The 25544-nt window shown below is 41.1% G+C and overlaps 2 protein-coding genes across 2 annotated transcripts in view; both read right to left on the bottom strand.

Annotated features, from left to right (window-relative positions):
- The window catches only part of tmem200b (transmembrane protein 200B), a 461151-nt gene that overhangs the window by 116850 nt on the left and 318757 nt on the right, over nucleotides 1-25544 (bottom strand). The gene's annotated exons all lie outside the window — the stretch shown is intronic.
- Nucleotides 9098-17259, bottom strand: syndig1l (synapse differentiation inducing 1-like). The gene is made up of 4 exons (XM_010792263.1): nucleotides 16881-17259; nucleotides 14632-15123; nucleotides 10522-10659; nucleotides 9098-9860 (listed from the first exon to the last, which is right to left on the bottom strand). Exons 2-4 carry the CDS (start codon nucleotides 15055-15057, stop codon nucleotides 9702-9704), a joined length of 723 nt encoding a protein of 240 aa, XP_010790565.1. The 5' UTR covers nucleotides 15058-15123; nucleotides 16881-17259; the 3' UTR covers nucleotides 9098-9701.

Here is a 25544-nt window from a genome sequence, read left to right as displayed (position 1 = left end):
CTATATATTTTATTGTTCTGTCCATGTTTGTGTCTTTAGCCTGTACAAAATAAAAAATATATATATATTATTTGGCGGCCCACTTACAATGCCTTCGCGGACCACTAGGGGGCCACGGCACAAAGGATGTCGTAGAACAAAACGTGATCCGTCTCTTAAATGTGTTTCAACCACAGACCTTATTTCCAGCTATTTTCCGAAATTCTATGGAGAAATTGCATTGCTTTTTTGTCGAAGGAACCGAAGTGGTAAAATGCTAACTTACTTCCGGGTTTCAGGACGCGTCACTGTGGCACTCTATACAGTGCAACCAGAGTCTCAACAGGAGGAGATTTGGGTTTTAATATATTCTCCTTCAAGCCCCTCAAAGGCCTTGTTTAGTATTTTACTTGGTCACCAATGTTTCTTTGCAGTCCAGAAATCTTTAATCACAACCCGACCTCATTCGTATTTACAGACCACCACTATCTATATATAAATGTGTCCGAAGACTCAAAGCTAAACTTGTGACAACCAGTTAGCAAACAAGCTCCCAAAATAAAACCATTTTAAACTGATGCTATTCATCCAATTTCTCTCCTGGATTAATTTAAGACCGGTTTGTTAGTATTTAGGGTTTAGTTTAGAATATATTTTATTATGGCGCTCATTTTTAACATCACTTAGTTCTGTTCTTCACCTGAGGTTACCTGTCCCGTTGGGGAAACATGCCCTCAACAAGCAAATGTAGGTCCTTCATTCACATTGCAGTAAGGACATGGAAACACTACTGCTGAACAACATTCTCATTTTGTAGACAACACTAAACTGTGATCATGTATGTTACTAAGAAATAGAAATCTCCTTTGAACCACAAAGCCCTCAATATTCCTCTTGAGAGGAGGATCCGGGCATATTTATGTTTTAATTAGCAAACTAAGGTGAAGCAGCGGAGACTTAATTACTCAATTACTGCCTACAAGTTAATTTTTAACTATCCTGAAATGAGGTCAGTCATTATTTAGGCGATTGGTTGATAATTAAGAGTCTAATCTAAATTAATTGTTGGAAAGGCGGGTTTTGATCCTGCAGTGCGCTTTGTGCAGCCCAAAACCTCTCCAATTAAAAGTGGAGGGATTTAACGTATTGATGTTTTCTTTTTTTCCACAAATCTTTTTCCGACACATAATGGAAGCTTTGATAATTTAGAAAAGGAAATAACCCATTTCCAGAGTGTTATAGCTCCTTGTCTCTAATTATGAACTTTTCCTCCATCTAATTATAAGGGTTGTTTTGCCTCTGGCAGAATATTGTGGGAAAATTGTTATTGATTTAAAGTTATAATTCACCTCTTGTTTGTTACATTAAACATGGAGGCTTTGAAATTCTCCCTATGTGTGTGTATATATATATTTAAAGGGGCCCTATCATATTTAGGTTCATATTAGTATAGTGCCTCTCCTGTGACATGTCTCCATGCTTTAATGTTCAAAAGGCCCTTTATTTTCTCATACTGCCTGCAGCACCTCTTTTCACCCTCTGTCTGAAACCAGAGCCCAGTCTGCTCGGATTGGTTACCTGGCCGGCTCTGTTGTGATTGGTCAACCGCTTAGAGATGTCCCGCCCTTTAGCCTATCACGTACAATGTGTGAGCACATAGCAATGCAAGTGTAACATAGTGATGTCACTATGTTACAGAAGTAAACAAAGGAGTTCAATTAAAGCGTTTCAGGCAGAGGGGAGGATGTGGGAGAGAAACTCCCTCTGTAGGGAACACAGGAATGTTAGCCTTTGCAGACCATTTACATGCACACAAACCTATATAACACACTACAGGAAACGGCAAACCCCAAAAATGAAATTATGGCCACTTTAAAAAACAAGTGTAACAAAGCCACTTTTCCTCTGGAGCCATAACTCCATTTCAATTAAAAGTAACTTATCACCTTTTCCTAAAACGTGCCTAATATGCCAACAATGTTCCATGCTTGAAAGAGTCCAAAATGCCATTTTAATTGTTATCAGCGAGTCGGATCTCCCCCTTCACTCTCCCTCTTTCTCTCCTCCTTCTGCCCACCCCCACTCTTTTTTTCCTTGGCTGTCTTGGCACAAGCCACACGGAAATAGACCTAATTAACCCCCCTACCCCACAGGGAAATCCGCTATGCAAATTACCATTTTCAAAATAAAGTAATGATATCATTTGAGAAATGGTGACGGCAATTTTTCATGCACTGGCAAGTATTTGCATATACGTTTAAAGCAGCACAATCAATACCTTTCTTCTCATCCATTCATCATCGCGAAAATGTGTGTGTGTGTGTGTGTGTGTGTGTGTGTGTGTGTGTGTGTGTGTGTGTGTGTGTGTGTGTGTGTGTGTGTGTGTGTGTGTGTGTGTGTGTGTGTGTGCGTGCGTGCGTGCGTGCGTGCGTGCGTGCGTGCGTGCGTGTGTGTGTGTGTGGAAGAGGGAGGATGTTTAAACAAATGCTCAGATNTGAGTTTATTGATCAAGATATCAGATCATGCTTAACGCTCATGATATAACCCCATTTTCCCCCAGCTTGACAGATATGAATTAATGTCAAGACAGACATGATTTCTTCTCAGCTCCAGGATTCTCATATCATGTCTGTCTTGACATTAATTCATATCTGTCAAGCTGGGGGAAAATGGGGTTATATCATGAGCGTTAAGCATGATCTGATATCTTGATCAATAAACTCACCTCATGGCAGTCACTGGTACTAAGATGGGACTGTCTGCTGAGGGTTAAATGAGAAGGGATTGATACTGTAGCTAAAGGATGTCTCCAGGCTGGGGGCTGATTTTATATCCAAGGGTTTGACCACACAGAACCAACCTGCTCTCCTTTACCCTTTACTATCGGGATCATTATATCTTCTCTTATACTGGCTAAAAACATTGTAGAGCATGGTGTTTTATTTGTAAAATGATGATGCTAATTTAGCCTCAGAAGCCTTTTGATTAGGCAGCTGATTGAAGTCTGCTTTGGATTTTTGTGGTTTATCGAGTGCTTTCATTATGAAGGATTAAAGACAAAAGGGGGAGAAAAAACAAAGGAATTACATAATGACATTTTATTTCACCTTCTGCCACTTCCTTTTTGTATGACAGCTGACAGTGAAAATAACCATCACTGTTCTTGGTATTGGATATCAAACTGTTCAAGTTAAAAATAAAACAAACGTTATTGATTTTTTTGCCATTTCCCGGAGTGAAAGCTGATTGTGCATCATGATCCAAGGGTTAGAGCGATTACAATTTAATGGTGAGAGTTCTGTGTCCCTGGATAACCTCCTCTGTCTCATCTCAGCTTTATAGAATAAGCTTCCACTGTGTTGCTGCTGCCTTGTCTAGTAATGGATATTGGTTATCTATCGAAGTTGGACTTGACTGCTTGTCCCAAAAGATTTATGATTTGTGGAACAACCCCAGCGGCCGTCCACTGCAGCAGCCGCCCAGAATCCACCACACAGTGGTTGTTGCTGCAGACCATCTGTGAGCAGTTTTAGATGCCAACTCCATTAACTTGTGGACGTAAACTATGTTAGTGTGTTTACTTTTATGTAATCTTACCTAGCTGTTCTTTCTCCCTGCTTCATTTCTCAGGAACTGACATCAGCTCTCCTTGGAAGTGTCAGCGACTCGCGTTGCAATTAAAAACACAGCACATCTCACAGAGTCTTATCTGAGAGCAGCATTTTATGCTTATGCTGGCACAAGACAGCAGTTTCGAGGAACTCTCAGACAGAAAAGAAGCCCAGTCTATACTTATCAAGAGAAGAGAAACATGAACAGCCAGACAGTGCTCCCTTGTTGCTCAAGAGTGATAAGCGAAGCCAGAATATGAGGCTGTGTGTGAGGGCCTTATCAGTCTAGAGTCCTGGCAAATGCTGGCGCCACATGAGGCATGTTGCTGTGCGACAAAGGTGTGTGAGGGCAGATAAGAGTATATGTTTGAAATGCTTTGAAGATGAAATGCTTAACTCTTAGATTAAAGTGAGGTGGAAAAGAGAAGGAGAGGAAGATGGGTTTACAGAAATGGATGCTGACATCAGAGATGCATTAAGGACATCTTCATACCTTTTATGCACATTAAAAGTGCGATTGAAAAACCTGTTGAGATCATGATTTGCCCAGCTAAAGCCATGCATTGATTAAAAAAGACTTAAGCAGAATGTTTTTGCTTAAATGTGTCACTATCAAGTAAAGGTTGATTTGAGTTATTTGGGAATCTTATGGTTGTTTCTTACTTTGACAGTAATGTTAGCTAGCGGTAGCCATGTTGCTTCACTATAATGATGCTGGGGGAAGCCTAGTTTTGCGTTATATTTTTGATGCAGGTTTGCATTGTAACATGTGACTCAGTGAGGTTGAGAAACATGATATATATCCCTTCCGGTTTCACATCGGTCACAAATGTGGTTCTCCTGGGGAATCAAGGGTATCAAGACACTGACATCCACTGCAAGGCGTTGGTATTTGACTCTCTGAGGATGAGAATAAACTGGCCTAAATATATATTTAGGTAATCGACCTCAGGTCTGGAAATGTCAAATAAATGGAGTAAAAAGTACATTATTCACCTCTGAAAGTGAGTTAAAGGTAGCATTCAATGCAGTATCAGTATACATTAACATGTATCACTTAAGCTAAAAAGACATAGGCCTACTAAAAACTTGTAAAGTCCATCGTTTTTCTGTACATGCGAGAGGAGGGTCACCAGTTCATTAATTTAAGCTCGTCTAAGGTAAAAATCCACCCACTGGCTGCAGTAAAAAAGCATCTCGGTTTGGCTCTGGACGTGAACCAGTGTCTGAAACTCCTGGCGTGTTGAAATGCTGAGCTAGTATTTTTATATGCTAATTGATTTGCATATCTGCGTGTAAACTGTTGAAACCTCAGTGGGCGCCAGGCTTGATTTTAGTTTCTTCAATTGCCAGAGAAGTTATTGGTGCTGCTGTTGACCCAGAAAGTGTCTCTCAAATAATCAAAAATACATTAAATGTCTCTGCCGGCATAAAAAATGATATCCGAACTTCAAACAGCATACAAGTGTCTCTAATCTACCAAATGAACTATGTTGTTCTGATTTAATATGTTATACAATACGGAGCCTTAGCAACATAAATACTATTTCCTCAACAGCTTGGAAATCCAGGACACAGTTTCCATTCTCCTCATTCACATCCTCCCATTGTGGTTTTGGTTGGTGAGTTGAAAATGTGTCTGAGTCTTGTTTTAAAGTTTTCCAGAAGATTTTTTATATCATTTTACTGAAGTAATTATTTGATGGCTTTTAAAAATAGATTTTCTATCAATTGTCAATCAAATGAAATAACACCATGTCTTCATTCAAAGCTTTTTTATTTAATAAATCCACTTTTTGAGAGGCATGGCACAAACTGAAGATATTGTTTGCACGTCGGTCGGTTGTCCACAGGCAGAGAGTAGTGTTGACAGGTATTTCATCAAAGCAACGATAAGAAACTGAAAATGGCTTTCAGCCGCATGAACAGTCAGAGCATCATGCTCCTTATTAATGTAGCACTCGGCTCTAATGTCTTTTTGTCTTTCCACTTTCATCTTCTTTCCATTTTGTTTATCCCATTCATCATTGTTTTTCTTCTGAAATGCTTCTCACTTCTGTTGTCTGTGAAGGACCATCCATTTGTATTCTTTGTCATTTGCTAGATGTGACCGTTTTAGGGTATAACCTTGACACCAACAGTAATTTTATTCACAAGGGTTATATTTAGAATCGACTTGAGTTGCCCATAAACAAACATACTCAAATATTTGCAGAAGTTTCTATACAACCTGATGCTGCCTTTTGGAAAGTTTGTATTCATGTGTGGGTGGATGACTAATAAAATCAGGTTGCTTCTGTTGGTCTGAGCTAGCTATGGGTGCTGTGAGTGAGCGAGCAGCGTGGGTGAAGCTCCCTATCTATTGAGGGAGAGAAAACACATGCAGCGCTGCACTCGCTCTCAGAATGAGCCCACTTCAACAGCCCATACAGCTGCCATTGATGAGAGCGGCACTTTCGCCCCCGTCTCCCCCATCGAGCCACATTTCATGCATTAGAGACTTGCTTGAAGAGAAGCTGCAAACGTGGAAGCAGACAAACATAACAGAGGTCAGGTTGTGCAAGCTTTCCTGTAAAACGTGCTTATCTTGCCATCTGCTCCATGTATCCTGGTGCAGTAAATGATTTGGGGTGTGTATGTGTGTATATAGGTGTAGTAAATATTTTCTCATCTGCTTCTCGAGCTATCAAAGCTGTCTGCACGTTAAACCTGAAGGGCATGGAGTGGTTTAGGAAGCTATGGCTCAGCAGGACATTTTTCTGATTGGATGGCAGGTGGGGCAATAGAACAGGATGATCATGATGGCCCTTTCAAACCCTGGAGGGGAATAAAGTGCTGCTTGTCCACACATGCGGACTTTAGAGAGCAGGCATTGTTCCTGACACTCACAAGCACTGTGGCAGGTAAAGTCATGTCAAGGCCAGACAGTGAGTGATGCCAAAAGACGATGAGGAGCCATGCCAGTTAAAGCAAAGGCTCCTGCCAGCAATGGCAAATTGTCAATATAATGCTCTTTGAACGACAATACACTCTGACAGGCTTCTATACCTCATGTCTTCCATGGCTTGTTCACTGGTTCCTTTATTGTCAGATGTACCCTGACAGCCTTTAAGTTGAGCTGAATTACCCTTTCATCGACCAAAGCCATCATGTCAAAAACGTACTGTATGGATAATGAACTGGATGGATTTTGTGAATGAATGTCTCTTGCTCCAATTTTCAGTGCGAGCTACTAGGTGAGGCAGGAATGTGTTCAAATTTCAACCATTTATTCCCGAACTGGCTATTTAAACTATGTATGCATTTTCCGAGCACATTCTGTTCATCCTTATGGTGGAGGATAAGCTGTACATTTATGTGCCACCCTTGCACAAAGTTTTTGTCTCACACATTTGACATTTCAAGTCAAAAACTCAAGTTTTAGCTCTTATTTCAGTGATTTAAAATTATTTTGGGTGTAAACGAAAGGCTAAAAATTCTTAGAAAAATGTGTTTTTTCTGGAAGGAGAATAGTATATGGAGTTCCCCATGGTGGCTGGTTGTTGCTGGCTGGCACATGGATGATCTCACACTGTTGTGTCCCACATAACTCAAACCTGTCTCTCCTAGAAAAAGTGTTCCACTTCCCCACAGCGGTTCAGCGATGGCTTTCAAAACCTCCCCAATATCCCGTTGTTTAGAACAGTTTGGGAGACAATGATGGATGCCATGTCAGCAGTAAGGCTCCCCATGGTCCACGTGCACAACATCACCTGAACAGGGAACTCATTGACTCTGTCGAGCTTCAGGCAATCTGTGACAGCACTGGCACATTTCTCCACATATTTGTGGGTTACCCCGCTTCAGTCCACAACCCCAGGGTGCTCAGAAATAGTCCATTTTTTTGTCAGGCGTCGTAACCCACCAGCTGGTTCGTTTATCTCTGCAGATGGAGGATACCCATCTCTGAGTGCACCAATTAACCTCATTACCCCATACTGGGAACCCGAGAGGAGAAGATAAAGAAGCGCTTCAACGCTCATCAGAGGCGGCCTTTGGCAGGATGAAGACACGTTGGCGAGGGACCTTCTTCAAAGCCCTGGAATTGGATCACACCTTTGCCCCTGGGATCACTGCAGTGTGTGCAATGCTCCGTAATATTTGCATCACTGCGAGGGACATCTTGGTGTCAGCTGAGGAAGAAGATCCAGTGCTACCACCACCACCTGTGCAAAGGTATGCAGCATCACAAGGACTGACTGGCGGTCCTGAAGTGTCCACCAGGATTATTTTATTTGAGTCAACATGACTTGTTCTCTGCATTATTGTTTGCACATGCAGTAAATAAATCAAGACATTTAATTTGTTGGGCTGTTTAAGAAACAGTATGTAATGAATCTGAAAGACAAAGGGGCTTCAAACTGGTCAAACTATTCCTAATAATAAAATGTCCTAATTAAATTGTTTAGTGAGAATAACCTGATGGCTATGTCTTTTATTTGTGGCCTGCATGTGTGTCATTATTCCTTTCTATGTAAAAATCTGTGTGCGCATTATATTTGGCTGGTATATTTCATTTTCAGATGCACTTGGTGTTCAGTTGCGATCACTTACACTCAACATGTATGTCATTGTGTTGAGAAAATGTGAATCTGCATTACAGTGAAAAAACAATGTGTTGCAAGTACGAAACAAATGTACTGTGTGGACATCTTGTGGGAAGATGGGGTTTGTGCAGTGGAGTGAGTGTAAAGACACTTTGTGTTGAAGAAATGCGCTACTCAATACTATTTGTTTCACTCTGCCACTGAAGGGCTCTGTATTGGACTGTTTAATGAACACAAAAGTTGTATTTCTTCTTAAGCATGTCAAAATGCAGAGGTATCGTTTAATTTTGCTCATAAAGCAGCATCATATTCCTTAGTCAACATGCCCCCTTCCCCTCTTTTGGCCTTTTTAATGGGTAGCTGAGAGCCGGAGAAGGACATGGACTCTTCTCCTCACGGGGTGAGCATTTAAGAAGGGCCAAGACATGAGGCTACAGCAGTAGTCTGTCCATCGTGTGTCAGCACAGCTTTAAGCAGCAGGGGTGGGGGGTTAAATTAGGCCCCTATTGCCTTTTGCATAACTTGAAATGCCAAGTAGCTGCTGTTTCCATACTACAGTCCCTGCCTGTGCCTTTGGGGATTTTTTTACTTCATTTTACAACAATAATTAGTGTAAAAAAAGGCAAACAAAACCATTTAGCAAATGATGGTATAACTTGGTGTTTTGAAAATTCGAAACCATGATCTCAATGTTTTACAACTCAAAAGCTGGTCCGCGGACAGCGTACAAGTAGAGATTAGCATCACACCAATTTGTAAACATATTTTGCTGTTATCATTTTTTGTTGATTAATCTTTCCACATACCCCCTGGCATTGCATACCCCCTGAAGTAAAATCTCCCCTGATTGGTAATTGCTGCTCTAACACTCTCAACAGACAATAGACAATAAATAAGTGCCTGATTTTTCATTATTCATGCCAAATGTATTTATTGAATTGTACAGCACACAATAAACACAAAACACCCTCTCGACAACTGCTCAGAAACTTTGTGTACATTTGTATTCTTTCTATTAGCAGTCTGCGTCTTTGTTTACCGCTTGGATCCATTGTCTGTGTACTCCTTGAACAAACAACCACATTAAAGCCCACTGGCTGACTGTTTTCCCAATAAATTAATTTACGGTAGACAATACACAACCTGCAATAGTACTGGCAGAGAAGACATCTACTATAAAGGCAAAAATAATACTGCTGTAAATGACTAATGTGGTAAAAGGTAAGTAGCTCTTTACTGATATGAGCTCAGGTTTTTTCTGACGTATTAGTACAGCTCAGTCTTTATGGAAGTAGTCATCCTGCTCCGCTTTTCTTCTTGTGGTGGTACATCCCAGGAGTAAAGATTTTTGTTTGAATGAATATGCTGTCCAAATTTTATTCCATCCACACATCTTGTTATCTTATTTTCCGTCTAAAGTCTCTTCTCTCAGGCACGCGCCATCAGGAGGTGTCCAAACTTGCCATTTCCCTTCCTCCCATCTTGCCTCCTTTTTCTCTCTTTCTCCCTGTAAGCAAACCCAGTGCTATGCGTGTCCAGGCTTTGACAGGTAGGCTATGAGGGCCACAACCACCCCCACATACATCCCTGTTCCAATGGTGATGGAAAGAGCAGCCAGGAATAGGGCTCTCCTGGAGCCCATCCCGGCTCTGGAGAAGTCTCCCTTAGCGATAGCCTTGCCTGTCTGACAAAACAAAGCAGAGAGTGAAATGAGCCGGTGTGTTACTCATCAGCACAGGATGTATGAGTAGGTGTTATAACCAAACTTAAAAGAGAGAAAACAAGAAATTATCTCGGGAGACCATTAGTAACCATGGCAATTAGGGTCATTATCCCTCGAAATGTGTTATTTGGGTGTTTTGGTTAATGATGAAAAAAACGTATCCCTTTTTATTTATTCTTCTGACACATTATTTTCTGCTATAGTATAATTGCCTCTGAAAATAATAGTTTTGGATGTTGCAAAACCATTAAGATAATGCTGTGCTTTGCTTGAGGTCAGAAGATGCGATTGTAATCTTTTCGGAGCAGAAAGATGCTGACGAAAAACTATAGGCTATGGCTGCAACAATTTAAAATAATGTAATGGCAGTGCACTGCTCACACAGAACATACTGCGGACCAACACCTCAATGTTAATGGTTTAAATGTGAATACAGAGGTATGACAAGTGGTCTGAACCTGCTGAATTTACATATTCAATCATTTGAAACAACTGCAGGGAGGGTCACAGGATGGAAAATGGGCTGCCGTATGCACTTGTCTGAGTGCTTGTGCTCGCTGACCTTAAACAGGATGCAGTGTAATGGGAGTTAATGACAGGCTTGAGGTCTCTGGGCCTTTACCTTGTGAGAGTAGTAAAAGGCAACGATGCCCAAGGGCCAGAAGCAGCAGAGCATGGAGAAGATGGCGAGGCCCAGGTAATCGCGGGGGGGCAGCACCATGAAGTTGTCCTCGCTCTCACTGTCACTGGAGCTGTCACTCTGAAAGAGGTTGATGAAGAATCATTAGCTGTCAGAAAACGAGAGGATGTTGCACTTTTTAGACATGTCTGCTTGAATTACGAAGCACAATATTTGAGACAGACATTGAAAAACTGAGCCAGAAGGTGAGTGCAGTGATCTTGAGACTGACACCTGGATAATAGAGGGGCACGGTTGACATGTGTAGATATCAGGTGTATTTTGGACATCTTCAAAGTGGTTTAGCTTGACAACTTGTGACCCCCCCCCCCCCCTCCCTCTAGGCCAGTGTGTCTACCCTTGTTTCACCACCATCCAGGACAGGATGTGCTCAGCCGTCCAGAAAGGATTTGGTGCCTCTGTCAACACCCATGAGCGGCCTGACAGATGGCACGGGATTAATGGATTGTTCCATCATTGCGAAGTGACGGGGGAAACAGCAAGAAGACAGTGTCATTTATGTACTAAATTGCTTCTACAGCATGAGAGACCTCCACCATCTCTCCTCAATACACCTGGCATCTTACAATACAGCAGATGTTCAAATGACTCCCAATACTGGGCCTCCATAATCTGGCCCAAAAGAGTGGGTTAATGCATGATAGATCTGAACGCCACTCAGACTGCATTGGCACAACGCCTGCAGCGAGGATGGCAATGTGACTGCATGGGTGACCTTTTAGGAGGACGCTGCCGTACTTCTGTTGGCTGTCCCGGCGACATAGTGGATGTTTGTCTAAATAAATAGCCCCCATAAGGAGCAGGTTTCATTTGTTAGTCTTGCTGCCTGCAGGGATTAATCAAAGCGGGGAAAAGGAAGGCACAAAACAAAAATCAATATGTAAGGCAGGAACTGAACCAGCCATTTTAGAGGTAATTAAAGAAGAGGTGTGCAAAGCAGAAAAGAACCATACTGAGGACCGCCCACAATTTATTTTCTTAGCTTTCAATCTGATCTAGATACACCAAACCACTTAATGTAATGTAATTATTGTGTGCTATTTTTGGACTTATCTGTCTAGAAACCTTATTTAGATGTTAGAGTGGAGGATAGCAGTGCTGTGCTATCCAAACAGCTACCTTTGCCAAGAGAAGATTATGAAGCTCTCTGTTATCTGCTTTATGAACGCTCTCCACCTGGACTGCCGGGTGTGATCCATCAAAACAGCAGCTGGTCATAACCACATAATCTGACATCACATGATTAAACCCGTGGGTACAAACAGCAGTAATCTCCTTTTATCTTTGAAGCAAGCCCCGATAAGAGTTGTGAGTGACTGGTGCATTCAGGACCACTGAAAGTCTGCCTGACACTGAGTCCAACTGGCTGGGGATACACTCCCATTCTGCTCTCCTGCCAGTAAGTGATGGGGCTCCGCGGAGACCCAGTGCCTTAACAACCCTGTCACAGCACTCAGAGGCCTCGTCATAGTCTGCAGGGGACATTCGGCTCTACACCCTGTTAGTTGTGGAAATCACACACACACACACACACGCTCTTGTTACTTTTTTACCTACAATTTATTTTTGCTGTGTCACACAGATGTCAAACCTCTGCTGACAAGCTATCTATTGTAATGTTATACAGGGAGTTTTTTCTGTGTGTTTCTGAGTGCTAACAAGGGATTGTGCACCATGGGAATGTACACGATCATTAAGAGTTACAGTAAGAGACAGCCCGCAAAAAAAACAGTATCATGATGGAACAGCCGTAGACCATATCCTCGAATATTAGCAATTTAGAATGAAGCGGTTGTTTTGCAAGTCAAGTAAGTCTCAAGTTGTTGCACACTATTCCTTCAATTCTTCCCCAAATGAAATGCACATTTGAACATCAGAGTAATAATATATTACGTTTAATCGGATGAGTGGATCTGGGAAATAAAGTTTTAATAAATGGGAATAAAGTAGTTAAATTGGTTGTTCAGAAAATGTAGGGAAAGACCTTTTTAAATGACGTACTTTTCAACCGTTGGGCTTGGGGGAAAGTATAAAGCATTTTCAACAAAAAAAAGCTGAAGCGAAAGTAAACACAAGCAGAAGAAAGAACCTCAACTGTCTTCATAATGAAAATATTGAAATATATATCAATATATTTTTGTCATAAAAAATACAATATATGTAGCCCATATGACGACATTTGACTGGCCTATGTAGACTATTGGTTGGCGCTGCTTTTTAATGAGGTTTCCTAAAAGTCTCATATGCAGGCTACTGCTACAAACAATTGTTATGTTAAGCATTGTAGCCCGTCACAACATTACCAGGCAACTGTTTTAAAATTGAAGAATACAATCATGAATTGGAGGACTGGCATGAGAACATTGCATTAACAGGACGCTACTATTCAAAATCAGTGGGAACAGTTGTTACAGCAAGTTGAGATTCAACTAGCTAGTTGTGTTGTATTCCTGTTTCCACAATAACATGGAACGGACTATATTCAGCTGTAGCCACTGCTAGCCATTTTTGCTAACAGCTACAGCATTTTTCATAAACGTCTTTGTTCTAAATGAACTGAAGTTTATGTTGTTGTTGTTGTTGGCAACACATTAAGCACCTGCATTTCAATTGTGTAGCATATTAGTCTGTTAGTATTGAATCAAATTTTTATGTTAGTCGTTTTTATTGTTTATTCTTTAACACATGATGCAAACATGTGTATGATTCTCATGTGGTTGTTAAGCATATTTTAGTGTTTTTTACCAATTATGAAAATGTGTATGTAAGTGCCCTCCAAAGAAATACAGTCTGCCCAGTGTTATCTATCAATTTAATCAATTTCTGGCCATTGAAGTTAATGTCAAGTTGTAATTGATTATTTATTTTATTTGTTCAAGTCAGTGCTAGTGCTTGAATGTATTACTGGAGTTTAAGTCGTGACTTGACAGGCTATGCTCTGTTCCTTTATATAAAAAAGTTTCCATTTCTATAAAGGTCCTCTGAATATTTTGTTTGATGCATCAACACAAATCTGGCACTGTTTGTGTGATTTCCATGAGTCACGAAACTTTTTTCGTGACTCATGAAGATTCGAAGATTAGACAGATGAACACACACGTACACACATACAGTCGTGCAGAAAAGGAAAATAAAGAAACGCAGCTGCTGAGCAAGAAGTCTCATATTCCAGTTGGGAAATTCTACTTTTATCTGAGCGCTGTTCATCAGATTCATTTGCCCTTTTGAATTGACTTGGAATAACTTTAGCTCCAGGCTCGCCTGCTCCAAAAGCCATGCATCAGTCCCACGTAATAGCCTCACAGCATGGCCTTACTTATAGCAATAATGGCAGTCTCTGCCATGTCTCTATCTATCTGCCAGGCTTCCGAGTGACAAGCGCTGGCGCGATCATCAGCCCAGTTAGGGTGCTATACGTCTTCCTCTGGATGAAATTCGATTTCTTTTCCACATCTGAAAATACTTTGCTCTTTTGCAGTCTCACTTTTTCTTTGGAGAGAGTAGTTATAGTCCTAAAAGAACAAAAACTTAGATAATCTCAGATGTGTCATTTTTTTTAAAGAATGTAATTATAACAAAAAGAGCGAACAATTACCCTGCATTAGATTCTAAAGACTCCAGTAAATTGACAATTTAGAGATGAGAAATGAGCGTGAAACACACTGGCAGTCCATTAGAATGGAGAATGAAATAATAGGAATCACTACACACGCCAGGACTCACTTTCTGCTGAAAGATGTCCCTGACAGTTAGGAATATGTGTTGAAACGCCTTTAATTTCATATAACACATTGTAATAGTTCGAGCTGCTAAATGGCCCTTACTTGCATCAACTTGCTCTTTGAGCAGCGTAGTCATAGTCATTATTCCCATAGAGTTTGTAGCAGGAGTAAGAAAACTTTTATAAGCATGTATCAGGCTACAAATGAATTGTATACAGACTCAGTATATCAGACGCCAACATCCATCATTACATATATTACCACTGAAGCTGCAAAGCAACATGCATTTTTCTTTAGTGTGACCTCTGACCTCATACTCAGGACCCTGCTCCTCCTCCACATCGTACGACACCGTCTGTATCTTAGCATCCTTCTCTCCTTGTGTGCTATCCAGGGGGTTCTCTATGGCAATCCCATCCAACCCAGTGTCCTTACTCTCTGTGAACGTGGTCTCAAAGCTCTCACTCTTGGAGTCCTTGCTGTGGAGACTCACGTCGTCCTTGTACAGGATGAAGTTGGGCCTGTAAAAGGCCTCCACAGCCAGATGCAGAGATGTGGCGTCCAGGAACTGTTGAGTCTTATGCTTGCCATTAGTCCCAGTGTAGTAGTAGCCAATGAGGCTGTCCTGGTAGGGCTGGCCCGGGTAGTCACACTGGTAGCCCTGGTAATCGTTGTGCACTGCTTGTCTGCTCGTTTTGTCTAGCAGGGGGTTCTGGAGCTCGCTGAGGCTCTCCATGTTGGCAGGTTCAAACGTCTAATAGATCACAGAGTGAAGTCCAAAAGATATGTGTCAATCTGGTAGCTGGAAACAAGAACAGTTACAATTAAATGTGATTGATATTAACTTTAAAAGCAAAAACTATTATGGCATATTCTTGGGAAAATGCAGTTTCATCCTATAGCTTTCTGGTCAGACTTAATTTTATGGTTTTCAGTAATGTAATAATCTAGGACATGAATTCAGGACACAAAATATTTTATATGGCTTGGCAATCAGCATTCCTCTCACAAGCTCTTCACCAGTCTGGGCCATAAAATCACCATCTGCTGTACGTTCAACTGTTGCATATCACACCCTCGGATCCAGACAAACATGTAGGGGGAATATATCTTCCACATGTCACGGCTGCAATATAAAAAAATCTGAAAAAATCGATGCAGTTCCTGCTGTATTTTGCACTGCATACTGATCACTTTGACTGTCTGCTAACTGGCCTCTCAGAGTCCTGCTGTATGTTTTCAAATGATTTGGAGAAGATTTAAAAAATGAGTGCTTTATGTTACAAAAAGCGCCCAGTAACAATGTCAGGAGAGGCCGTCACTAAGGCAACACGTCTGCCAGTGAAGGGCTGTGAAATCTGAGCATGTCCAGATTTAGAAAAGCCAAATAACATTACTTTGGTTTTAAATTCCAGCACCAATGGCCAGTCCCTTTTGGCGAACAAAGAACTCATCCAGCAAATCAGGTCAGAGTCATTAAAAGCTTTTTGTTGTTGAAAGTGCTGTCGTGAAAAATCAGCTACAGAGTGGGTTACAAGAAGAAATTGAGAAAATTGTTGGACATTTACAAAAAAAGGAGGTATGGCAGGGCTTGATTTATGAGCTTGGGGAGGCAATTGAGTCACACAGACCTGGACACAAAGAAACTAGGCTGGGCAAAACAACACACAAAAATTAAATGCCATCTGTAGTGCAAAAACCTTAAAAATAACCTCAAGAATTACATCAGTGCCTCTGACACACTCACAAGAAACCTACAAAATAGGAATAAGCTGATATTTATTGCAGAGTGCTGTATTTGTTTGCATGAATCTGCATATGCAACCTCTTCCTGGTCTGCAGAGGAGACATGCAAATCTGCGGCAGACCTTTGGCCTTGTGACCCCTGAGAACAGAAACTGATGCAGTCACAGTCAGAGCTGTTGGGTGCGCAGAAGCGTGAATAATGTGGGCTAGTGGTTGAATCTGAGCCCACACAGTGCACACACACACCAAAGACTCGGCTCAGTATCTCCACTACTGTGTCCTGCGGTCTCCATTCGCCCATGCTGCCGAGCCACTCTCCAGATAACAGTGAATTACATTACACACTACATTAAACAACAAAAACCACATCCAACAAATAATTCATCTCACACCATGAAGATGTGCACTTAGCACATGTGAGTGTGTGCTTAGAAACAATTATTAACAGCACATACATCTTCTCCTGTCATTGTCTTTTTTTAACTATAATTTATTCACATATGTCACTGCCTCTCACACACACACACACACACACACACACACACACACACACACACACACACACACACACACACACACACACTTCTTATATTGATGACATCGCATGGCATCTTGTTGTTTTTTTACCTCTCATTTAAAAGGCAAATACTTCATAAACAATTGTTGTATCTGATCATGAAGGAAATCTTCATATCTTTACTGGGTTGCTCTCTTTTCTTATATAAAGATCTGATAATATACCCTGGAATTATGGGCGAAGAATATATATTTTGGAAAGTAGTGGCTATAAATACCCCCGGAAAATCATCTTACCTGTAGTGGAAAATCGTCCCGCAGCTTTGCTCAGCATCGTTCCTCGGCGCAACTGATTCGATGGAGAAGGACGGACGCACCTTTCCACTTCACATCATCAGTTTTGGAAAAACTGCCATCGCAGCGGAACATCCGTTTAAAGGCAACTTATTCCGTGTCTGTAAGACCTGACTTTGCTCGCTTAGCTCTGCCTGCCATGGCACCGCGGCTGCGTCTGACAGGTAGATTTTACGCACAGCAGGCGATCACACTGAGCTCATGCTCTCCAGTACAACTCTGGCTGAGGCTGAGCCGAATCCAGCCAGCTGATTGGCTGCACGAAGCGCGAGATACACTCTTAACACCGACCACGGATTTGACATATCCAAACACTTCGTGCCTTGCCTGGGCGTCTTCATCCAGCTCAGTGTCTAATGTGCTGGCTGCGGTTTATCGCCCACCCAGAGGAGCTATTTTGGCTGATTGCATTGAATCAGTGTTGATAGCCCCTGAAATATATTTGAGATCACACGAGACGTTGCATTCTCACAAGATTAGTTTCCTGGTGGAATAGCATTGTTTTGTATTACTTTCACAACTTAATTATGAGCTGTTTAAGTGTTAGTACTAGTACAGTAGTGATCCTACTGTGAAACGTAATAGGCTATATTTACAAAACCCTGTCTGCACAAAAAAAATTTCCCACCATGTGACTCAAGGGGGGCTCCATATTGCTCCCTACTGAGAACGCCCACTAAATGCTGAAAACACACAACAGGAAATTTTCACAGGACAGTTTTTTTTAAAGCTCTTCTAATGCTACATGAATTTTAGGATTCCCCTTCAAATAATATCAACAAATATGACAGACAAATTAGAAAATGAATCTTCTTGACCATGGTCCCTGTCGTGTGCTTGGCTTTAAATGGGTTCCAAATATAGACGCCACTAATAAATTCATTGCACATTTATATTTGATTAATATTTTAGACAAATTCCATGCATTTATCATGAGCCTGCCAATTTGGTGGTGCCTTAGCTCCTCTCTTTTAAGGTGCTTATGATTCCATGTCTCCATTTATCATTGTAAACACTGTTTACATAACATTAATATGGATGTATTTCACATGTGAGCAAATGGCTGACATGATGGATTTAACACTGCAAAACTAAGCCTAATTTGTTTTGATCCCACTGGAATAATAATGACATAACAGTATTTATGGGCTCTGTGGTTTAGACTCATAAAAACACACTAAAACTTATCAGAGGCTCTAAGTCTTTGGCCAAAACTAAAAGATTGATATATGGCCACTGAACACTGGACACATATCTTATTCAGAAGGAGCACTCTGTTCCACAGGCTCATAAAAATGTCTGGAGTTAATAATGTGCAAACCCAGGCTCTGTCACTTTCACTGGGAGATGCATTAAGGCGCTGATGAACACGTTATGGAGGAAACATGGAGCCGCATTTATAAGACTGGGCACACATGAGATGGTCCCTCCAAGAGTCACCTTGTGTTCACATGCACGAGGCGACATGGCATAACATCCCGTCCGTCCCTGTTGATGGATACCTCTCCCTCAGGAGACGAGTATATTAGAAGAGGGGCTGAGGAGGGGGCCAGAATCTGTCAACGTTTATCCATTACTCTTCGGTCTTACACTCTCTCTGTCAGCCTTCCAACGGTTTTCAGAGCAACGTATTTTAATGAGGATATTTGTCAAAATAGCAAAGGAACATCTGCAATACATTCAAACTTAAAATGTCGGACCATGAAGGTAAACCCAGTCAAGCTCAGTGGTGCCACATTAAGCATAATTTGTGAAAAGTAAAGATTTCTTCTTGATCCAGACTTTCACAGTGAATATTTATGGTCCACACTCTGTCCCTTTCTTCTGCTCCATTTTCCACTCTATATTTAGGCACAGTGTCACTACATAGCAGATGCACAATTTGTCAAGCCTTTTCCCCACGGAGCCTTGTAATTTTTTTAAACAAAAAAGATCATCAAAGCTGATTGTGATGGACAAAGAACAAAACAAAAGTGGAATAGGTTTTTACAGTTATTACCACTGATTGACTCTCCTCCATGTTTGTTATTGAAGCCAACTCTTGACACCATGAACTTTCCTCTGGCCCATTAACCGGCTTTAATCATTTGAACACTTTTGGGAATTAATCACCCTAATCCGATTGGCAGAGAAGGTATCAAACCTCTTAATTTGATCTGGCCTAGGCGGCTTTTGCAAAGAAAGGGGAGATTTAAGCAGCTTTTCCCACATGGCCGTGCTGTGCATTATTTCCTGTTTGATTAAACACTTTAACGAGGCGTATGCCAACAGAGGACCTCTGACCACTGAAACAGCCTGTGGGACTGATGAAACGGGAGCAAACATACACTTTTTAATCACTGTGGATGCTTGGAAGTACACATTTTCAGCATCATTTTACATGTGTGGGTTTACAGCAAAGGAGTCAATCAAGTCTTGTTTTTTCTGCTGCTGGTGTTCATTGCCGGCAGCAGGTGTTGCATCTATTTGGCCAAAGAGGTCAGTTTGCAGAAAACAGTGGGACTTCAATCCCTGCGGCGCCAGGTTCAGGTGCAAGAGCAGGAGGAGGCTCAGCATATGGGATAGGTTTTTGGCAGTAATAGAAACCAAAGCTCCTTCGGACCTGGAGGCATGCTGCCTGCCTCCAACTGAAAACTCATAGTAGGAAAGAAGGCCACAGCTACATTTGCCTCATATTCACTGATGAGCTGGCTGGCAAGCGGATGACTGAGTCATGTCTTGTGCAGAGTATGTCAATTACAGTTGGTGATCAAGTAGATGTAGGTGGGAAAATAAATGACAGATCAAGCTGAATGGTTTCAGGCAGTGGATTTCTTTTGGGAAAGGAGTGAATGGGCTTAAGACCCGACCAAAACAACTAAAGCTCTTTCATAAAGCTCCTTTTGTTTACCGTAAACACTGCTATCAGGCTCCTAAATTAAACCCAGCGAGCTGCATTACAGAGCTTGACTTTAGTTATTTGCTAAGGTTTGATATTGAGTCGGTATACACAGCATTAAAGGACATTGATTTATTGCCCTTTTTCATCCAGGGAAAATGAAAATGAGTTTGACTCCTACAGTAGGCTGTCATAATGAAAAACATAATAGTCGGTGAATGCCAACATTATGAGAAGCAATTTCATTAGTGTTAGAAAGTTGCACAGTGCACTCTTCAAGGTTCTTCCACAAATGTCCAATCAGAATATTAACAGCACAAGTCTGGAAGTGGGCCCATGCACGTCTGTGTGCCGGGTTGCTGGGGGATGGATGTGCGGGGGAGTCCCGAGGGAGCAGCAGAGGCTTTTTGGCTTTGCAATTATCCAACACACAAATGCAATATGTATCGAATTAGCTGGAAGCGCTCCATCAGGAGGGGAGAGGTCGGAGTTTGTCATCTACAGTTCTAGACAACACTTTGAAGCTCTACCCTAAACACATATCTCTTTAGCAGTGCAAAGCAAATGCAATGTGTGCAACTTGGGACACCATCCAGGCTGGAGCCTCAGTAGTTAACGTCAGTCATAATTAGGCTTCCTCCCACAGAAGGAAAGGGAATGAGGACAGTGGGGAGCTTCTCATCTGCACAGATCGTTCCACTCTGGAGAAACACTGTGTGCAGATTAATGGCATCCTCCACGGCGAGATTTGAAAACTTCCATTAATGGAACGCCAATGATAATTTATTTGGACAGCCGAGCGGCTTCTGTGTGAATAATGAAGTGGCCCCGGGATCATTAATATGATGGATTCCCTCTAATATAGGGATGCTGAGCCAGAAGTCCTAGCTGTAAAAACATAATATTAAACATAAAATACTAGCTGTGGACGTTGTTTTTGTTATTTATTTGATACTGTGTCCCTCCTTAAGGGGATTGAGGATTTTTTTTAAAGAAATAATACCGAGGTCTACCATTTGAAACGATAATAGTGCTAATGAGTTAATCCTGTGGAGAATGTATGCAGGTATACCAGGTGATGAGTCAGCCAGCCATGACTGCTGCTGAGCTACTTTCAGGGATAGGGTTTTATTCACAGTCTTTCCCATCAGTAAAAAAAAAAGAAGGAATTAACAATGAAGTGTGCCCAACCCTGCCAGAGCCGCAGTCCCTGATGTGTCTGCCTGCATATGTTGGAGCTCTCTGCTTTAACAATATCTACTAAACCATCAGAGCATCTATTAACCAGCAGGATTTAGCGTTGTGCCTTCAATATGCTCGTGAGCAAAACAGGCAAAGGCATATTTCTCCTTCCCTCTGTAGATTTGGGAATGTCAGGATTCTCATGTTATGTCTCGTTTGTAGTTTTGTATGTCTGGTTATGGGTGTTTTCCTCCTTGTATATTGTCTTGTCCTTCTTCCTGTGTTTTTCCCCTGTCGTTAGTTTCCCTGGTGTGTCTAATTGTCTGATTGTGTTCACCTGTCGCCCTTGAGTTTCTCCTCCTCTGCCCGGCTGTTTCTCGTCTTGTGATTACCCCTCCCTGTATTTAGTCTTGTCTCTTCCTGTGTTCAGTGTGGGTTTGTCTTTTGTTGGTGACTGTGGTCACCGGGGAGTGTTCCGTTTGTCTATATTATCCTTGAAATAAAGGCATCTTCAGCATTATCTGCATTTGGGTCCTGCTTGCTTCACTCACCGTAACAGGGAATACTGTGGAAGGGTTATTAATAGGTAATCCTATATGAGCGGCAGCAGGTTAAGCAAAGGAGCTCGCTGTGGGGCGGGGTGACTCATGGCCCCGTCTCTCTGCATCATGTCAGTTAACTGGAGACTGCACCTGTCACCGGTACCCCCCACCACCGCCTCCAAAACACATTTAGTGACCCCACATGGATGCTTGTGTCGCTGTGTGTTTGCAGCATGTCTTAATAGGGTTATGAATTAAATGTAATTAGGATTATGTGATTGGAATAAGAGAAATAACTGTCAGCCACATTAACATTTTAAAAAAAAATGGAAAGGACGTGATTTCTACATTGTCAAGATTTACTTTATTATTTTTTGATTTATTTAACATGGAAGATGAAACTTTGGATTTAGTGCTCCTCTTGTAAGAGCCAAGTCCTCCTAGCAGCAAAAATTATCTTGCATAAAAGAACAGCATCCCTCAATATTTCAAATGTGTTTTTTTTAAGGCTCCAAAAGGTATCCAGATAAGATTAAATGTGTTTGTAATCAATGGATAACAATTGCTTGACTGTTTATCCAAATCTGACTTAACTCTGTGTGTAAAAAGGTAAATGCGCGTTTTAATAGTCTGAGTCCAGAGCAGTCTATCTCAGTTTTGCTTGCTAAGCTCTCCAGCCCTATTGCAGTGCTGCCTCAGAGAATGTGGTTTATTTGTACAAAAAAAAGTCCAATACCTTTGTGCATCTAGCTGCTGTGGCACTAAGTCCAGTACAAAAGTTATTTATCAGTTTTTGTTGAGCACAACATAATTTAATGCGTTGATGATAAACAAAAATGCTGATGTGAAGATTGGAGTAGATAGATAATCCTCTGCAGAGTAATATATTTGCAAACCACATTCTGCCGAAACTAAAAACTGTAAAACTAATTATTTTATTTCATGAAGCTTACATTATGTATGCGCTGTAAAACTCCTGTTCTGCTTCCCCATCTGATTTGAATCAATAGCCACACGTTCCCTAATGTTCCTCCTTTAATGTCCTTCTCTGAGCTGTAATTTCAGGTTGCTTTATTATCTGAGGTTTGGCCTGCTCCCGTGTTGGCCCTTATTTAAAAAGCTATTTTCAGTGCACACTGTCACAGTCAGGGTGATGCTGTGCCTAATAAACAATAAAGGACACCCTGGGATTCCTGCGGGTGTCAAAAGGTCAGGAAGGACTACTTGTTGTGTGCGTAATCCTTCCTCTCATTTTCAAAAGCCTCTGATAGACCCACAGAGAGATGCAAAATGTTCCACATTGAAGGGCCAATCCGGATATAATTACAACACGATCTATGATGCTCTGCTCCTCGATCGTTTTCTGTGTCAATGGCTGCTCACAACTGCTCCACGGGATATGTGTTGACTTGGACAGCCTTTTAAAGAGAATCAATAATCGCATGTTGTAACCCCTGGGAGACGAGTAATCATCGGGATCTAAGATGAAGAAAGATTTCTGTAACTGCTCATCCGTTCGATCACTCTGGTCCAAGGCTCTTAAAATGACCAGTCTGCTCTGCTTTATTAGTTTGGTCATCTATCCTGGGTGATCCTCCTGAAAGGCAGTTGCTCGTGTAGCTCATCCCAACTGGGTCATTAGGTTGTCTTATTTCATGACAGCAATATTCCCTGCTCTCTTACACAACATAATAATTCAGTTAATGTAAAGCAATCAATAAGATCAACAAGACATTAAAACAGTTTCTGAACAGTGATAAGATGTGTCAATTGTGAGGATGGATAAGAAAGACTCTCTGTGGATCTGACTATGGATAATGCTTGGCAACATTGACATTGCTTTCCCTTGTTAAGCTGAATAATAGATGTGTCGCTATGTATAATTAATCTGAAATGCAGTATTTGTGGATTTTTTATTTTTTATGAGTTCAAGACTAGAGTCGTCCCAGCCACTGTCAATTTGTCAGTTGTTAATTTTCAACATCAAGAGAGAAATGGGATGCAGGATGTAATGAGAACATCACAACCACAATTAGAGCATGCATAACCACAGAGTAGGTGTTGCTTTTTTCACATTAGTATGTATTTTAAACAGAACATTCGTAGATTCACAAAAATATTGGCCTATGCAGTATGCACCCACAGATATGTTTTAAGAGATTGAAAACAATCTAAGTGGGACTCTAGAGATGCTGGACCCGGATGTTGAATCATTTTAACACTGGGGAGAGCTGGAAGTATACATATTTTAGTGGCATATCCATATTTTATTGCAGTTCTCATTATGATGAGTGATGGTTCGGATGGAGATTTAATCAGGTCCTTTTTAATCTTCCATTCATTTCATAATGACCTATTTCTCACTTGACATTGAGTCAAAGGTGGACGAGCTATTTAACTAGGGCACTGAAAACTGTCAGAAGGTTTTGCATAGAGCTCCACATCAGGGGCGGATCTAGACAAATATTCATGGGGTGGCAGGAGATTTTGAGGGGTGGCATCACCTGGCAGAAGTATATGCTGATGTAATCGCAGTCATATCAATCAATGTTAACTTGGAAAGCGACAATATTAATATTTTAACTCAATAACATAGGTGACATTATTGTGGCACATCAGTAAAGCCTTACATATAAATATATAAGGTGGCAGACATAAATTAATAAATTTTAACTGAACAATAACTGAATGAGTTTGTTTCACTCTTAGACCAGCAGGGGTACCAAATCTATGCAGACTGCAATAAGTACATTAATTAACTGTCTCATCGATGTTTGTCTGTATGAATATGATACTATTAACAATCATATTATTCCTATCAGCTGTCNAAATCGTGTAATGTCGGACTTTTTTTGCCGTCTGTGAGGAAAATAAATGGGGCTTAGAGCCTCAAAATACTGAAATCTGTATTTTTTAAAATCTCTTTTTCCTTCTAATTTGTTATTCTTTTCTAAATAACACACTGTTATTTACTCAAAAATAACACAAAATTATCCTTTTTTTAATTTATTTGTTTAATTCTATAATCTCAGGCTTTTTTGCCGTTCCTCAGGAACTGAATTTCAAAATAAAATAACCGGAAACAGATACACACCCACTGAACTGATTACCCAAGATCCTCAGCTATGGTTGAAGCTCGGTGATTGGATTGTTTAGGAACATTCATCATTAACTCCTCCAAAAAATATAGTTTATTCAATAATAAATGAATATGTGAATCATAACAGTGATTGACAGCTGATAGGAATAATATGATTGTTAATAGTATCATATTCATACAGACAAACATCGNCCTATGCAACTGGTTGATGGTTTTGTAGTCGAGGTCAGACGGTTTTAAAAACGAAAGCATTTACGTGCTAAACATTCACGCGAGTAATCCAATTAATCATTGATTAATTGGATTACTCGCGTGAATGTTTAGCACGTAAATGCTTTCGTTTTTAAAACCGTCTGACCTCGACTACAAAACCATCAACCAGTTGCATAGGATTAAAAAATGTCAACACTCACTCACCCCGTCTTAAACATTCCCAAAGAAGTGCCTCTGTCTCTCGTTGTGCTGGATGAAGTCACTGGCGACGAGTAAACCCAAAATAGTCCCAAACAGGCGCAGAGGCATTTTTCTTTTTTACTAGTTGTCAGAGTTCCTGGCCAGCAAATGCTGCCACCACCTTGCTCAGCTCAGCTCTGTGCTGAGCTCTGAGAGCGGGAAAGACGGACTGCCCTCCCCTGCCCTCTGCTGGCGCGTGCTGTGCATTACAACCAATGTCGTCCCTGTCAAAACTCCGTGTCAGTGTAATAGAATGAAACGCATCTGTGATTTGGCGCACAGTCTGTGAAGTCACGGTATTGAAAATCATACCGACGGTATTTCGAAATACCCTGGTATACCGTAATACCGTCATACCGCCCAAGCCTACTAGTTAGCATGCTTTCTTTTTATTTATGCATATTTTACTAATCCCTCCCCTTTTAAACTTTTTTTTTTTTTTTTTACTGTCC

This window comes from Notothenia coriiceps, unplaced genomic scaffold (assembly GCF_000735185.1).
Source record: "Notothenia coriiceps isolate Sejong01 unplaced genomic scaffold, NC01 NC01_scaffold00036396, whole genome shotgun sequence".
Lineage (NCBI taxonomy): Eukaryota > Metazoa > Chordata > Actinopteri > Perciformes > Nototheniidae > Notothenia > Notothenia coriiceps.
This window is presented reverse-complemented; position numbering and strand designations above follow the sequence as displayed.

What these genes read in the sequence shown, in the direction of transcription:
- syndig1l (XM_010792263.1), bottom strand. Translation starts at nt 15,057, where the DNA reads ATGGAGAGCCTCAGCGAGCTCCAGAACCCCCTGCTAGACAAAACGAGC. An exon ending in AGCAGGGTCCTGAGTATGAG is followed by an intron (nt 10,660 to 14,631) that starts GTCAGAGGTCAC and finishes AACCTCTTTCAG; the next exon opens with AGTGACAGCTCCAGTGACAG. An exon ending in CCTTTTACTACTCTCACAAG is followed by an intron (nt 9,861 to 10,521) that starts GTAAAGGCCCAG and finishes TTGTTTTGTCAG; the next exon opens with ACAGGCAAGGCTATCGCTAA.